The sequence below is a fragment of the Taurulus bubalis genome, assembly GCF_910589615.1.
Source record: "Taurulus bubalis genome assembly, chromosome: 2".
NCBI lineage: Eukaryota > Metazoa > Chordata > Actinopteri > Perciformes > Cottidae > Taurulus > Taurulus bubalis.
Genome location: NC_136590.1, coordinates 15,649,571 through 15,663,324, shown reverse-complemented (window position 1 = coordinate 15,663,324; position 13,754 = coordinate 15,649,571). Strand labels below are relative to the sequence as shown.

Here is a 13,754-nt window from a genome sequence, read left to right as displayed (position 1 = left end):
GGCATGTCAGAGCCTGTTAACAATAGTGTTGAACATGAGCCAACGAGGTGAATCTAACTGTATGCCTCCACATATTTTTCTCATGAGTATGATGTTGGCGGTGCATAACTGAACATCATGTACTCCAGGAGATAGAAAGATCTGCTACAATGGATCTATTATGTACTTAAGTATTGGACATTACATCATGCTTTGTTTTTCCTTCTATCTTCTTCCTGATAATGCATTTGCACAGCAGTCTGGTCTGCTGGTAAATGATGTGTGCTTAATTAAGAGTACAGGATTTTGCTGTCATTGAAACTTTCCAAAGTTGAGTTGTTTTAAGATGAAGTAACATTAGTTACACCTGACCTACTCGGGCTGTAAAAGCAATAACAAAACAATTAAAGGGTTTTTCTTTTGCCCAATTGGCCGTTATTTATTAATTTTAGACCATTAAGACACTAAATAATTTCTATATAAATAACTAATAAAAACATCTTAAGTAAATACTACTGAAAACGTTTCCCCTCATATCTAAAGCAGTATTTATCTACATGTTGTGAAATAACTGTTGTGTACAATACCTTTTTCAATGAAGACATTTGGCACGTCACAGGATGAAAAACTGTTCCTACAGTAACAATATCTATAACCTATAAGGTGTAAGTCTATTTAGTGGTGCGGCATCTTTTTAAGAATTCTTACTCCAATGTTTTTCTTTATCTTTTGTTTTCCCATTAAGAATGAAAATACACCGAACTTCCACAAAAGTAAAATGTCATCCAAAGTGAGGCAGAATAATTGTGATTACATTTTTCTCAACTGTGGCTCTTTGAAATCTGAACACAAAATCTCGAATAGGAAACGTTCTGTAGAAATATGAACTTTTCCTGTGCTTGTGGACATCATGTACTTTACTTCTCCTCAGATATTGTTTCACATGAAAAGAAAAAGAGCGTGGCACCAAATACAGACATTGGGAACGTTTCTGGCCACACATAAAAGTGATGGCAGTGTACAGTGTGATCTGTGAGTGACATTACTGACTGAAAGTACATCTCGTGCCACTTCCTGGCGATTCCCAGAGACTGTGTCACACACACACACACACACACACACACACACACCACACACACACACACACACACACACACACACACACACACAACTGGTTTGGTGATTCTAAAGTTTCCCGTCAGTCGTCAGGGCGTTTTTTTCTCAGATAAGCACTTGTTTGATTCATCAATCATCTCAGCCGTTCCTGTCTTTCTTTCAGTAACACAATACAATATTTCTTTATGACGATGATGTCACTTTTAAAGAAAACAGAAATTATCTCTTGATTATTGGTCTGAACAATGAGACTTTTTTTCTCTGTGTTGCACTTGCATGGTGATAAAAGGGCAGCTGTAGCTCATGGGCCGAGTGGTGGTTCTGAAACCACAAGGTAGCCAGTTTGATCCCTGGTCCCCCCATAGTTCCCATGTCGAAGTGTCCTTGAGCAAGACACTCAACCCCCAGTTTCTACATGGGCGCCGACGGAAGCACACTGCTCCTTAAAAAGGTGAATTAAAGAAATTATGTGAAAATGACCTCAGACCCCAGAGGGTTAATTACTAAGGAAAGGTAAAATGCAGAGAATAATTTCCCAAAGGGGATTAATAAAGCATCTATCTATTTATTGTCATATTAAGAAAAAAGATTGCCATGATTTATGTAGCAAAAAGAAGATCATATAATGCTTTAGTTGCATGAGCTAGTCTGACTACGTCATCATTCATGTCAAAATATTATTCGGTGGTGCCAAGTGGCACGTCTGCACGTGCAGTACATGTTTCAAAACGAAACTAGGGCAACATGTTTTCACACTTAGAATTCCTGCTTTGTCATTCACGAAATACATGATCTCTCACTTTGATGCCATTTCGATTACCAGAAGATCCATCAGCACTGACCACGCCTCTGCATGTTCACTCCGCCTCTGTTATGTGAAGCGTATATAAACCGCAGCAGACTCTCTGATCTGGCAGAGCAGCAGAGGCAGTGCAGCTTGATACTGAAGGTCAAGAAAGCAGCTTTTCATCCTGAGAGCTCAGACACAAACAAGTTGACGATGGCTGGTGAACAACGCTTTGTAATCAGTGCCCGCATTATCGGAGCCGTGCACAGGGACACACCAAAACTGAAGGTGAGTTAAGACCTCAATCGTTACACATGTGATGTGTTAAATATCTCTGCTGTATTTGGGTTTGTGTGAAAAGTTTCTTGTCTCAAATCTTTTTTTTTCTCTCTCCACAGATGTTCATGATATCTGTGTTGTGGTCTGACGAGAATGAAGTTATCGTCTACAGGTCCTTCAAGGATTTCAAGAAATTTCATGTAAGACCAAAACCCTCCCCCTTGGTGTACAAAGTCTACTTTTTATATTGTAGGAATAATAATGAATTAAAATGTGTTTTTTTCTTCCAAACAGATGCTGCTGAAAAAGAGGTTCCCTCACATGAACCCTTTCAGGAAAAATGACAGAGTGATCCCCAAATTAAAAGGTAAGATTATTTCAATGCTGTGTTACAAGTTGTATTTAAATGGTCTCCTAAAAGCATTTGTGTATGTGCAGCCATAATTAGAGGAATATCACACAAAACAGTTAATATCTGTCCAATCATGGTTTACTTAGCTTGCTCTTCCTTTGAGGTGCACTGTTGGTTGTATCCTTTAGAGCATCCTTTCACTCTGCATTAGTGTTGTGTCTTATATGTGTCTTTGTTTAAAACAAATTAAGCATTTAGAAAAGGCCATGGAAATGCCATCTAGCTATTTCTAAGAAAAGTCCTTATATTCATCTTCTTCTCAGCAAATCTGGTATTAATCCTGAAACCGTTTCCTCTCCTCTCTCCAGGGCAGGACAGGAGGAACAGCCTCCAGCAGAAAGGATCCACGCGATCGGTCCAACGCATGAAGTTCCTGGAGAGCTACTGCGACAAGCTGTTGAAGTGCGACCAAATTGTGACTCAGAGCTCCATGGTTTTTCAGTTCTTCATGCCCAAAGACCAAGACCTGCAGTCAGACTTCACCAAGAACAGGTAGGTTGTCTTGCCAGTGTTTAGGTCAAGTCATGTGAGAGTTTAATAGATGTTCTTGGTTTCTAAATGACTGACTTCTCTCTCACACAGCATCATGATCCTGCTGTCTGATGATCTGCCTGATGGCTCAGGTGGAGGAGGCGGTGATGTGACGCGCCAGCATGCAGGCAGCGTCACTCACCCGTTTGTCACCCAGACTCACCGCTGCGTGGCCGCTTACGAGACAAAGGACACCAAGAATCGTCCGTTTAAGGTCGCTGTGGACGAGAAGCTGGATGTTTTGATTAAAGACCCTGCAGGTCAGTGCTGCACTTTTTTGATGCTGTTGCTTTCTGAAAATAAGCAAAAACATTGAGCCACCCCCACACTCATTTCTGTTATGCTGAAAGTATGTTTTATTTCCTCTCCAGGTTGGTGGCTGGTGGAGAACGAGGATAAGCTTTTGGCTTGGTTTCCTGCGCCCTACCTGGAGTTATGGGAAGGAGAGGATGATGATGATAATGATGATGATGATGATGCTGGATTCCAGCTTTCAGGTGTGTGTTACTGAAGAACTGATCTCATTGATCAAGCTTGATGACTGAACTGACTGAACCTTTGAAAGCCTGGCATGGGAGTGACATCATCTGATACTACTGTGAAAATCAATGCATGTCAGATGCACCTACTTCATATTACTATGAAGGCTAGTTGTTACAAACAACCAACACTGTTAAGTGGTCTTTAACCACTGGAAGTTAACATGCATCTACTCCTTTCTACTAAAACTCACTTTTATGAAGACAATTTGTTTTCATAAAAGTGAAAACATGTTGTAAAGCAGTTTCTGAGCTTGTTGTCTTGTTTGTGACCTTTAGGTGCCCTGTACTGCGCAGTGAGGAGTTACTCAACTAAGAAGGATGACGAGGTGTCTGTGCCCATTGGCTCTGTGGTGGAAGTGCTGAGGAAGTCTGACAACGGCTGGTGGCTCATCAGGTTCAATGGCAAATCAGGTTACATCCCCTCCATGAACCTTCAACCATACAACAACCCCCGGGCAGGCCTTTACAGCATGCAGAGAAAGCTGCACAGTTCCACTCTGAACCTGGCAACCAGCAGGGAACCTCAGGCTCCTCGTCCACCCGGCAGCAACAAAGAAAACAGCCCACGACGGGGTTCTGCAGGACAGTCCAGAGGAGAGCCCAGTGTGCCAGGCCGTCTCCAAAAGGCCCGATCTCTGGATGTCCTCTCTGAGAACTGGTCGCCAACACCGACGGAGAGTGACGCCTCAACCTCAGACTTTTCCTCAAGCAGTGAATCATCGAGTCCCACAGGCAGTCCTACACCCTCTTTCCAGCTTAGTGACAGTGACAGTGGGAGCAGCAGCCCTGATCTCAGCTTCTATGACCGCCGTGGATCAAACACTAGCTCTGACAGTTTTGGATCTGAGAGGTCAACAGGAAGTGAGACGGCTCCCAGAGTGCCACCCAGGCCAAAAACCGAGGAGATCCTGACCCGCTGCACCACCATGACCCGCAAAGCAGCCCTGGCCACCAAGACCCGGCTTCAGATTCAGCCACAGTTGATCCTCAGCCGCTAAGGAATCAACAGAGTTTTTTTCATGAAGTATTTATGAGACATATTTAACCTGTTTGACCCCATTGGGTCTCTCAGTCAACTGTGTTTTGTGCATAATTGTTTATATCTCTATTTAAAGTTTTTTGTCACACCAGAGATTGAAGAGATTGTAACCTTGACAATATAAATAGGTTGAAAACCACAAGATTTTATAATAATAATAATGTAGCTTCAGTGAAGCATCAGAAGGAGCAAGAACATGATCATGTAAAAGTAAAACAAATATTCTGTCGAGATTTAAATCCACTTCAAGAGAAAAAGAGAAAGAGAAAGATAAAAGCTCAATGTGTGAAGGCTTCTTGATCCACTTCCAAATGTCAGAACATGTTCTTATTTATTTATTATATTTGTATTGTTTTGTTGTTTATTGTATGATCATTTGTATTGTTGTCCATTCATGTACAGTATATGCTGCATTATAACCTGTTCACAATGCAGCTTCATTATGTGTAAGTTTCCCATAAACATGTAAATAAAATCTAATTTATACTATAGTATCAAGAAGTTCCTGTTCAATGAATATAGAAGAGAAGAGTAGTTGTGTTTTTGTTTCCATATTAAATCATTTGTAATCATCTGAATTCACTCTGCAGCACCAACACCAGAGATAATGTGTTGTACATCTATGGCCACATGCCATTTTTTTTCGAGAATGTTTTCCCCCTCTTCATGGGGATAAATAGCTACAAGTACTATCAATAACAATCTTTGTTCCAGTTGGAAAGTTGGAGTTCTATGCTCTGACCTCAGGGTTCTATTCTCTGCTCAGGGTTCTATTATCTGATCCCAGGGTTCTATGCTCTGACTTCAAGGTTCTATGCTCTTTCCTCAGAGTGCTATGCTCTAATCTCAGAGCATATGACATTTAAAAGCACATTGATTGTTCCACAACTTGAGATCTGAGAAGTAAAAAAAAAACTATTCTAAAACAGGAAGTGTTAGCAGATGTGGTTTGTATAGTGTGTATACCCAGTGTTAACCCGAATATACTAATGGAGGAACAAGACAACGTGGGGCATTACTTTAGTTTCAGTGGAACTCTGTCATCCAAAAGGTGAAACTTTATTATCACATGTCAACTTGAGCACCTAATTGGCTGTTCTACTAACCCCATAAAGTCTGCATATGGCAATACACATATACAACATATATTTGAGAACACATTTTGTGTATGTTAACAGGGAGCCAATAGAGAACAGCTAAAATAGGACTCATATCTATATTATATATATCCATATTTCCTAGATCCAGTTCACAGCTGTTGAGATGCATTTTGTTCCAGTTGGAAATGGGGCATGCTATTTTGACAAAGACACCTGTGTCATGTGATACAATAATGCACATGAGACAAAACTGAGATTTTTTTTCAAGGCATCCTTGAAGAGGGAATGAGCTTTGAAATATTTCTAAACTGCAGATAGCCTGATTTTAAACTGCATTTGCACAGCAGTCTGGTCTGCTTTTAAATATGTGTGACAAATTAAAGAGTACAGCAGTTTGGATTGTGCTGCCATTTGTCACTACTCAGCTCAAAGACTGCAACATGAAGTGGGAGACAAATGAGCAGGAATTTATGAACACAAAAATCAATCAACCATTTAAAGTGGAGGTATGTGAAAAAAGATACAAAGCAAAAGATAAGGGGCAGCAATGGCGTCAACAGCAGCAACACACCAGATGCCCTCCCCCAGAGAGACAAATGCAGACAGTCTTTTATGGCCAGGCCACTCCGGCTCAGGTGTGGCTCATCCAGGCTGACGACACTCCAAACAGCACCTGTAACAGAACCCAAACAGTGACACCTATAGTGTATGGGAGGAGCAGGGTTGTCACACATTGAAGCCATCCAATGTTTATAGTTTTAAGATGAAGTAACATAAGTTACACCCAACCTACTCGGGCTGTAAAAGCAACAACAAAACAAACAAAGGGTTTTGTTTTTGCCCAATTGGCCTTTATTTATGCATCTTAGACCATTAAGACACCATAGGTTTTCTAAATAAATAATAAATGAAAACATCTTTAATAAATGCTACTGATAACATTTCCCATCATATCAAAAGCAATATTGATCTACTTATTGTGAATGAACTTTTGTGTACAATACTTGAACAATTTAAATATCTTCAATGGTGTAGGCCTTTTTCAAAAAGACATCTCTTCAGAAAACCACCTGCATATGATTCTTCACGACGTTCTTTGGCGACACCCTGACTGTCTGTGTCTTTTTCAGGAGGTGTGCATGCATAATGGCAGATTTGTGTTTTAACAGCAACATTTGAGTATGAGATGTTTTGACATATAACAGTTTACGGTTAATCCTGCTATGGATTGAAGATCCGACACTGTTGACATACGGTAGAACATTTTTACCTTGTATCATTTTGGTACATGTTCTGTTCTGTACTCACCCACACCTGCATGTGCAGATGTACCACTTGGCACCAAATAATTGTATAAATCAGACTAGCTTCTGCAACTACCCCATTTTATGATCTTCTGTTCACTCAATAAAATGTGGCATGTTTTTGTAACCATCACAATCATCATTCATTGCCACACGGGAAAGGAGATAGATATGGACTTCACGGTAACCCCTGTTTACTTCAAGAGGGCCATTATTGTTGTAAATAAATTATTTATTGTGTTACTGTAAGAGATACAAGGAAACCCAAGGTGAATCATTAATCTGGCATGTGCTGCTGACGTGAAAAGATGCCGGATGATTAGACAGCCAACTTTTTACAATCACCAAACCAGTTTTATTGTTTAATGATTGTGTGTGTGTGTGTGTGTGTGTGTGTGTGTGTGTGTGTGTGTGTGTGTGTGTGTGTGTGTGTGTGTGTGTGTGTGTGTGTGTGTGTGTCAGGGAAGTGGTATAAATTGTATTATACATAGATCAGAATGTACACTGCCATCATTCCTGTTGTTATCTTTGATCCCACTCTCTTTTTTTTTCATGTAAAACAATATCTGAGGATGTAGAGATTACTTTCAGTCAGTAATGTCACTAAGAGATCACACTGCACACTGCCATAACTTTCATGTGTGGCCAGAAACGTTCCCAATGTTTATATTTGGTGCCACGCTCTTTTTTTCTTTTCATGTGAAACAATATCTGAGGAGAAGTGAAGTAAATGATGTCCACAAGCACAGTGTAAGAGCCATAATAGACTTTAATAAGATGTGTTTAGCGATTTATGAAAGTGTGTTGAAATGCTCCTTTAAGTTACGTTACTGACTACGTCATAGCCTATATCCCTCAGTTGAGGTTAATCAGTCTGCAAGACAGTTTTTTGATCGCTTGATCGACCAAGTTGAGCACTGAATGATTCTTGTGTCTTTATTTTTGTTGAGTAAACTTTTAAAGTGGAGTTACTGCCTCTGAAGATTCATTACGCGTCAAACTCATTGCCCATACACAGACTGTAACAGTAGTGGTACTAGGGATTACCGGACGGAGACAAGATTGCCGCTACACACAGGAACAGTTAATATTTCTACAGAAAGTTACCGATTCAAGATTCTGCATTCAGATGTTAAAGAGCCACAGTTGAGAAACATTTCCCCACAATTATTATGTTTTGCAAGTTTGGCATATAGTTGTTCCACCTTTTAAAAACTCACCTATTGTTAGGCCCTTTCCTCGAAAATTGCATACCCAAACTAAAAAGGGTGTATCTCTGCAACCATGAGGGCTATTTGAATAATTTTGGTTATAATACATGGCTACAAATGTGAGTGTTTGTTCAGATGTGTAAATGTCAGTCTATATGTTACTGGTTAAGAGTAAATGAAGATAACACACAGAAAAAAATTAAGAAGTTTCAGGTCCTCCTAGAAAAAAAGCACTTTCAGAATGATTACTTGAAATGATGCAGCTGTAAGGTCAAACTCTAACCCAAATCATTGCACAATATGTGAACATTTACTCTGCAAAGGTTGACTTTGTTAAAAAGAAGCAGATCAGAAGATGAATGATGAGCAGGACTGAATGCTGACTGGAGGTGCCTGGGGTGGAGGAGGGTCACATCGGTTTAAGCTGAAATGACAACTGACAGCACCAGAAAGGAGAAACTATTTAAAAGTTAAAAGCTTATGAATGAACCGGCGAGTAAAGAGTGTCTTCCTTACTGAACCTACGCTTGAGCTTAATTTAAGGTGATATGTACTGTAATGGCAGTGTTGAGATCTGTGTGTAATTACATTACACACACACACACACACACACACACACACACACACACACACACACACACACACACACACACACACTATACCATATATCTGGTTTGATGATCATACAAATCTAATCAGAGGGCATATATTCTCCTTAGCAGCACGTGTTTGATTAATTATTTACTTCAGGTTTCCTTGTCTCTCAGAATAACACAATGAATCCTTCCTTTATGACGATAATCTTTCCTGAAGTAAACAGGAGTTGCCGTAAACCCTAAAATGTATTTCCTGTTATTGTGTGGCAATGAATGATGATGATAAAAGAGGCAATATTTAATTTCTGCAGAGATGTTTTTGATGTGAATGTTGTTGCTAGTAGATAAGCACTAGAACAATTTATGGTGGTAGATTAACTCACTATTTACCACTGATGAAAGGTTAAACATTACGATAACATTGTATCTTATTATTATTATTATTATTATTATTATTATTATTGTACCTTATCTTAGTAAAACAAAAACGCTACTGATATGTTGATGTGTCTCTAGCTAACGTAACAATATTGCTTGCATGACAGTCAATTCAAAATATTGCAGTGTCCCATTTCATGCGTCACAGTTTTTGTGCCTCCCCTACCTCATTAACGTTCAGTCTCCACCACAACCAGTCTTTCCAGTTGGTCCACATCTCAACCATCTGGATCTTCAGCATTGCTCTTTACCCCTTCACCACCGCCACCACCTGTCAGGAGTCCATTGTGGATGTTCCTGTACAGCTCATGGCTACACTACGCCTCAAAGTATGACATCCCAATGGATTCTAACAAATCTCCGGTTAGCTAGTTCTGCATCTCATGTGTTTAGCATATTTTTTCTCATTTCACATATTATGCATTCTTACGGTGCGATTTTATCTGTGCTTGTGTTATCTGAAGTTTGACTCATAGTGTACATAGTTTTGCTAATACTTTGTGTTTGTTGCTTTCATTTGTGCAGCACCTTTTAAACCTTGTTTAAAAAGAAGACACTATATAATTAAAGGTTATTATTATTATCAATATGTCCACCAGGTGAAACCCTTAGAGATAATGCATTTGGTTATGTGTGTGCTTGTATGTGTCCGTGACTGCATGAGTGTGCACCTCTGTTTTTGAACACGGCCAATCTCACATACTGCCGCAGCAACTGCAAAATATTCTGGGTGGCCAGTTATGGCTGCATGCTACAGGATCTTTCTAAATAACATGTTTAATGTACCTAAATACATACACTCTTCGCTTCTATATTCATTAAACAAGGACTTCTTGTGATTAAATTATATTTTATTGACATGTTAATGTGAAACTTGTGAACAGGTTAAAATGCAGTACATGAATATACATGACCATACAATAAGTAACAAAACATAAATGGAAGGTAATAATTCAATAAGGGTATGTTCAGAAAGAAAACCGGTAATCCTTTCTTATCTGCTAATAGCTTGTTTAACACACCCATAGTTTTACTGCCTTCATTTGGAAATGGATCGAGAAGCCTTCACACGGGATTTCAGTCTACTCATATAAACTATAACATATTATACACATTAAAGTACTGCTGGTAATTATATCACAAATGAAGGGTGCATGATCATTTGGTGATTAATGATTTATCACCAAACAGCTCAGAACTTAAATAACTGATTTATATGTCTTAAAAGCTGTGATGAATGGTAAAGAAGAATACATCAAATACAGTTTAGTATAAAAACTTCTACTTCAACTCCAACAATCCACATAGATTTACCCTTAAGGGGTGTCAAAGCGAGAGAGAATATTTGTTTTACTTTTGAATGACAATGTCACATTCATGTTCTTGTTCCTTCTGACGCTTCACTGAAGCTACATTATTGTTTTTCTAGTATCTTGTGGTTTTCAACATATATTTATCGTGTCAAGGTTACTATTTCTTCAATCTCTGGTATGACAAAACATTAAGATAGAGATATAAACAATGCTGCACAAAACACATTTGATTGACAGACCCTATGGGGTCAAACAGGTTAAATATGTCACATGAGTACTTCATAGATCCATGGCTGGTGATTCCCTAGCGGCTGTGGATCAACTCTGGCTGAATCTGAAGCCGGGTCTTGGTGGCCAGGGCGGCCTTGCGGGTCATGGTGGTGCAGCGGGTCAGGATCTCCTCGGTTTTTGGTCTGGGTGGCACTCTGGGAGCAATTGAAGGAGTCGCACTGCCTTTGGAGCTGAAGGATTCTAAGTTGTCAGAGCTAGTGTTGGATCCACGGCGGTCTGAGACAGTAAGATCAGGGCTGCTGCTCCCATTGTCACTGACACCAGGCTGGAAAGAGGCTGTAGGACTGCCTGTGGGAGTCGATGATTCACTGCTTGAGGAGATGTCTGAGAAGCTGCTTTCGGTGCTTGTGTTGCTCTCGGTGCTTGTGTTGCTCAAGCTGCGTGCACGGCCATCTGAGGTTGAGGCATCACTCTCTGTCGGTGTTTGCGACCAGTTCTCAGAGAGGACATCCAGAGATCGGGCCTTTTGGAGACGGCCTGGCACACTGGGCTCTCCTCTGGACTGTCCTGCAGAACCCCGTCGTGGGCTGTTTTCTTTGATGCTGCCGGGTGGACGAGTAGCCTGAGGTTCCCTGCTGGTTGCCAGGTTCAGAGTGGAACCGTGCAGCTTTCTCTGCATGCTGTAAAGGCCTGCCAGTGGGTTGTTGTATGGTTGAAGGTTCATGGAGGGGATGTAACCTGATTTGCCATTGAACCTGATGAGCCACCAGCCGTTGTCAGACTTCCTCAGCACTTCCACCACAGAGCCAATGGGCACAGACACCTCGTCATCCTTCTTAGTTGAGTAACTCCTCACTGCGCAGTACAGGGCACCTAAAGGTCACAAACAAGACAACAAGCTCAGAAACTGCTTTACAACATGTTTTCACTTTTATGAAAACATATTGTCTTCATAAAAGTGAGTTTTAGTAGAAAGGAGTAGATGCATGTTAACTTTCAGTGGTTAAAGACCACTTAACAGTGCTGGTTATTTGTAACGACTAGCCTTCATAGTAATATGAAGTAGGTGCATCTGACATGCATTGATTTTCAGAGTAATGTCATATGATGTCACTCCAATGCCAGGCTTACAAAGGTTCAGTCAGTTCAGTCATCAAGCTTGTTCAATGAGATCAGTTCTTCAGTAACACACACCTGAAAGCTGGAATCCAGCATCATCATCATCATCATCATTATCATCATTATCATCATCATCATCCTCTCCTTCCCATAACGCCAGGTAGGGAGCAGGGAACCAAGCCAAAAGCTTATCCTTGTTCTCCACCAGCCACCAACCTGGAGAGGAAATAAAACATACTTTCAGCATAACAGAAATGAGTGTGGGGGTGGCTCAATGTTTTTGCTTATTTTCAGAAAGCAACAGCATTAAAAAAGTGCAGCACTGACCTGCAGGGTCTTTAATCAAAACATCCAGCTTCTCGTCCACAGCGACCTTAAACGGACGATTCTTGGTGTCCTTTGTCTCGTAAGCGGCCACGCAGCGGTGAGTCTGGGTGACAAACGGGTGAGTGACGCTGCCTGCATGCTGGCGCGTCACATCACCGCCTCCTTCACCTGAGCCATCAGGCAGATCATCAGACAGCAGGATCATGACGCTGTGTGAGAGAGAAGTCAGTCATTTAGAAACCAAGAACATCTATTAAACTCTCACATGACTTGACCTAAACACTGGCAAGACAACCTACCTGTTCTTGGTGAAGTCTGACTGCAGGTCTTGGTCTTTGGGCATGAAGAACTGAACAACCATGGAGCTCTGAGTCACAATTTGGTTGCACTTCAACAGCTTGTCGCAGTAGCTCTCCAGGAACTTCATGCGTTGGACCGATCGCGTGGATCCTTTCTGCTGGAGGCTGTTCCTCCTGTCCTGCCCTGGAGAGAGGAGAGGAAACGGTTCAGGATTAATACCAGATTGGCTGAGAAGAAGGGGAGTATAAGAATTATATTTGTAAAGCATTTTTCTTAGAAATAGCTAGATGGCATTTCCATGGCCTTTTCTAAATGCTTACATTTTTTTAAACAAAGACACATATAAGACACAACACTAATGCAGAGTGAAAGGATGCTCTAAAGGATACAACAGTGCACCTCAGAGGAAGAGCAAGTTAAATAAACCATGATTGGACAGATATTAAACTGTTTTGTGTGATATTCCTCTAATTATGGCTGCACATACACAAATGCTTATAGGAAACCATTTAAATACAACTTGTAACACAGCGTTGAAATAATCTTACCTTTAAATTTGGGGATCACTCTGTCGTTTTTCTTGAAAGGGTTCATGTGAGGGAACCTCTTTTTCAGCAGCATCTGTTTGGAAGATAAAAAAACACATTTTAATTAATTATTATTCCTACAATATAAAAAGCAGAGTTCTTACACCAAGGGGGAGGAGTTTTGGTCTTACATGAAATTTCTTGAAATCCTTGAAGGACCTGTAGACGATAACTTCATTCTCGTCAGACCACAACACAGATACCATGAACATCTGTGGAGAGAGAAAAAAAAAGATTTGAGACCCAAAATGTTTTCACACAAACCCAAATACAGCAGAGATATTTAACACCTCACATGTATAACGATTGAGGTCTTAACTCACCTTCAGTTTTGGTGTGTCCCTGTGCACGGCTCCGATAATGCGGGCACTGATTACAAAGCGTTGTTCACCAGCCATCGTCAACTTGTTTGTGTCTGAGCTCTCAGGATGAAAAGCTGCTTTCTTGACCTTCAGTATCAAGCTGCACTGTCTCTGCTGCTCTGCCAGATGAGAGAGTCTGCTGCGGTTTATATCTGCTTCACATAACAGAGGCGGAGTCTGA

General features: G+C 40.6%; 2 protein-coding genes across 2 annotated transcripts; one reads left to right on the top strand and one right to left on the bottom strand.

Moving 5' to 3' along the window:
• Positions 1–2,095: 2,095 nt before the first annotated feature.
• Positions 2,096–4,644, top strand: LOC306753837 (NADPH oxidase organizer 1-like; the record flags this gene model as incomplete). The annotated part of the gene is made up of 7 exons (XM_079237754.1): positions 2,096–2,170; positions 2,281–2,361; positions 2,456–2,528; positions 2,882–3,065; positions 3,156–3,364; positions 3,476–3,601; positions 3,923–4,644. The coding sequence occupies 7 exons, from the start codon at positions 2,096–2,098 to the stop codon at positions 4,642–4,644; spliced, it is 1,470 nt and encodes a 489-aa protein (XP_079093880.1).
• A 5,631-nt stretch (positions 4,645–10,275) lies between these two features.
• On the bottom strand, positions 10,276–13,423 carry LOC306753835 (NADPH oxidase organizer 1-like; the record flags this gene model as incomplete). Its single annotated transcript, XM_079237752.1, has 6 exons — positions 10,276–11,751; positions 12,073–12,213; positions 12,325–12,533; positions 12,624–12,807; positions 13,173–13,245; positions 13,343–13,423. The coding sequence occupies 6 exons, from the start codon at positions 13,421–13,423 to the stop codon at positions 10,952–10,954; spliced, it is 1,488 nt and encodes a 495-aa protein (XP_079093878.1). The 3' UTR covers positions 10,276–10,951.
• Positions 13,424–13,754: the final 331 nt, after the last annotated feature.